Source organism: Solanum pennellii, chromosome 4, assembly GCF_001406875.1.
Source record: "Solanum pennellii chromosome 4, SPENNV200".
Lineage (NCBI taxonomy): Eukaryota > Viridiplantae > Streptophyta > Magnoliopsida > Solanales > Solanaceae > Solanum > Solanum pennellii.
Genome location: NC_028640.1, coordinates 69,512,121 through 69,515,968, shown reverse-complemented (window position 1 = coordinate 69,515,968; position 3,848 = coordinate 69,512,121). Strand labels below are relative to the sequence as shown.

At 28.2% G+C, this 3,848-nt stretch overlaps 1 protein-coding gene across 1 annotated transcript; it reads left to right on the top strand.

Moving 5' to 3' along the window:
• The first annotated feature begins 233 nt into the window (after positions 1-233).
• On the top strand, positions 234-2,102 carry LOC107016292 (endochitinase EP3). The gene is made up of 2 exons (XM_015216786.2): positions 234-673; positions 1,502-2,102. Exons 1-2 carry the CDS (start codon positions 250-252, stop codon positions 1,912-1,914), a joined length of 837 nt encoding a protein of 278 aa, XP_015072272.1. The 5' UTR covers positions 234-249; the 3' UTR covers positions 1,915-2,102.
• The last annotated feature ends 1,746 nt before the right edge of the window (positions 2,103-3,848 follow it).

Here is a 3,848-nt window from a genome sequence, read left to right as displayed (position 1 = left end):
GAGAAAGTAACTAATGATCAACTAATATAAAACGAAAAAAATAACTAATGATCAACTAATATGAAACGGAGGAAGTTATAATGGCTCAAAAATGTCAAAGTCAACCAATATGAATAAAAGTTTGGTCCACTAATATTAAAAATTTTGAACAATTCAACAATAGTGGCTAATGTATAACAATATTCAATTTTCCCATACATCTATAAATACTCCCCCTCCCCATACTTCCCTCCACACAACTCAACAAAAATGAACTTCTTCTCTTCATCAAAAACATTTTTCTTTCTATTTCTCACATTATCTATAGCATCAAGACTAATCTTGGCACAAAATTGTGGTTGTTCATCGGATTTGTGTTGCAGTAGATGGGGTTATTGTGGAAGTGGAAATGATTATTGTGGTGAAGGGTGTCAAGGGGGACCTTGTTTTAGTACTACTCCAAGCAATAATAATAATAACAATGGAGTTATAGTTTCTGATGTTGTAACTAATGCATTTTTTAATGGAATTGCTGATCAAGGTGCTTCTAGTTGTGAAGGAAAAGGGTTTTATACAAGAGAGAGATTTCTTGAAGCTCTTCAATCTTATAGTAACTTTGGAACTGTTGGTTCTAGTGATGATTCTAAGCGTGAAATTGCTGCTTTCTTCGCTCATGTTACACACGAAACTGGACGTAAGTTTGCTTACACTTATTTTTCGTTGGTCTTATGATTTTAGTCTATCGTATCATTAAAAAAGGATCCTTTTTAAGCGGTAAAAATGGTAAAAATGCAATTCGACCTTGGTTTTCTTGCATTAAATCAATTTTTTTCAAAAAAAATGAGATAAAACATGGACCATCCACTACATAAAAAATGTCATTAGCGATAATTAAGAATTAATTACCAATATATATATATATATATATATATATATATGTTTAGCGACAATTAACATTCTTTGTTTATATATGTTCCCAAAGTGTTTATTAATATCAATATATATTTGGAAAAAAAAATGACAAACATAGTCTTGAAGTTAGTTGTAGAAATGTATCCTACTACTACAAAATTTGATTGTTTATTTTTTAAAATTATTTACCTTCCTCGTGAGATGCCACTTTTTTTAATTACTCGAATTCACAATCTTATATTTGGAGGTTGGGGGTGCTTGATTACCATCTAAAACATCTAACTCTTGTCGAAAGAAAAGGTTCAAACTCCAATTGGTGCATTTTATGATTACGTAACTTAAAAAAAAACAACCTCACGAAGGTCGTATTTTTTTTATAAAAAATGAAATAAAATCAACCTCCACAAATCAATTAGATCTTCGACATAACTCACCCCCCCCCCCAAAAAAAAGTCAACTCTAACGGAAGGAGGATTTCCCTAACCTCATAAGCAGAGTACGTAGTAGATCACCAATCTCATTAATCACCAATATGAGACTTTTTCTCATCGATCGTCAGTACTTCACAGCTAATCAACTAATTCCTTGTTTGTTTGACTTTACACAACAGACATGTGCTACATAAATGAGATAAATGGTCCATCAGGAGACTATTGTGATGAGAACAACACAGATTACCCTTGTGTCTCAGGGAAAAACTACTATGGTAGAGGACCAATTCAACTATCATGGAACTTTAATTATGGTCCAGCAGGACAATCAATTGGATTTGATGGATTAAATGATCCAGACATAGTAGGAAGAGATGGTGTTATTTCATTTAAAACAGCTTTATGGTATTGGATGAATAATTGTCATTCTTTAATTACTTCTGGACAAGGATTTGGCCCAACAATTAGAGCTATTAATGGACAAATTGAATGTGATGGTGGTAATCCACAAACTGTTGCTAGAAGGGTTGAGTATTATACTCAATATTGTCAACAACTTGGTGTTGATACTGGGGATAATCTTACTTGTTAATTATATATTAACAAGATGGAATTTAAATTTATGATTATTGAATAAGAGTTTATTGTTATACTTGATTTTTTTTAAAAAAATAAATATACATAGTATTGTACTGCTTTTATCCTTTTGTTTGTACTTTGAAGAATATTCTTTGATGTATATTCACACTGTATTGATTATATATGAGAAGAATTATCATTTATAGTATCTTTTATATGTAGTTTTTAAATTTAAAGTTTGGTTTCAAAATACTTTATTAATCTAATCAAATTTAATTTAATGGGCTCTTCAAAAGCAATACGTGACAATTATTTTGAAATTCGTAAGTAACTTTAAATTCTTAGCTTAGAGATAAGAGCTGTATATTTCATTTTCACCTGATAAAAGTGGAGTAATATTTTTGGTAAAAACAATTTATTTTTGTAAGAGATTATTATTTTTTGATATTTAGTATTTTAATAAACATCCTTTATATATATATAGAGAGAGATATTATGTTATTTGCACGGATAATATTAGTTTATTGATGATAAAATTGTTGAGGAAAATTTAGTTAAGTATAGTTTTCAATCATACCTAAATTTTGACGTAGATTTTATTTAAAAAAAATATAAGTGGAATGTTTTAGTATTTATCTTATTAGATAGTGATATTATATTTCTAATCTGAAAGAGGTTTTATGTTTGTCGTCAGCTAATTAGGTAACCTCTTGTTGGATTTATCTAATCCCATTATTATTTTGTCTTTAGTACTCTAATTAGATATATATAATTATGCAAAAATCATGTAATGATTACTATCGCAAGGATTAATTGAGATTAATTTTGGTTTGGTTTGACATATTACATATTAGTATACATATATTTGTTCACTTTTTAAACAAGACAAAAAAAGTTATAGGGTTAGTTTAGTCATTTTAACATTTTAAATCATGCATTATTTAAGCCCACAATATTAGAGGGAACTTTCGCAAATAATATTATAATAAACTTAATTATGCTCCATAATTATAGTTTGCATATTTATGGGTTGTAGCTATAATACTTTAAACTATCTCGTTTGTATAATTTGCGAATTTGTATGATTCGCAGGTTTGTATTATTCAGTGGTACATTTATATAATTCAGTTAATTTTTATATGAACTCAAAATAACAAATTTATACAATTACAAATATCAGAAGTGTACATAACTATATAAAGTATACAAATTCTGAATTATACAAAATTATACAAATTTCAAGTTATACAAACGTATTTTATTATACAAAACTAAAAATCTGAGCCGCATAATTATAGCTAAAGTAGGTCAAAAATTATAATCAAAGAAAATTATAGTTATGTTAATTAATTACTAATATATATTTACTTATACATGTAATTTCCCTGTTATTGTATCACATTTTAGAACTGAAATTTCAAAACTGTCTCCTATTGGGGGCTGGGCTTGTAAGAGGCCGTGTCAGAGATTTCGTTCAAGCCCAAATAGACTAGCACGTTCTGGGTTTGATATGTTGTAGTCACAGCCCAGTAGTTTTCTGATTATTTTTAAATGTCGAATCCGTCTCTATTTATGCTTGTCAATTGAGAATCATGTTAGGTGATGGTAATCGACTAATTGTCATAAGTAGTAAGTAGTGGTAAAAGTGTTTGACAATAGTGATTAATAGTGATTGTTGATCATAATAGTTGGTAATAAACAAAAATAATAGTGGTGAACAATAACGATAGTTAATGATGATGATAACAATTGGCGACACATAGTAATGATTGATTATGGTAATAGTGAATTGTATTGGTGGCTCTAATGGTAATTAATGATAACAATCGTTAATAACAGTTAATATGATGAGTGACAACAATGATTATTGTAAATAATAATAACTTTTAATAGTAAATGATGATAATGATTGACAATAAAATAATAATTTTTTGAGATTCATTTAAA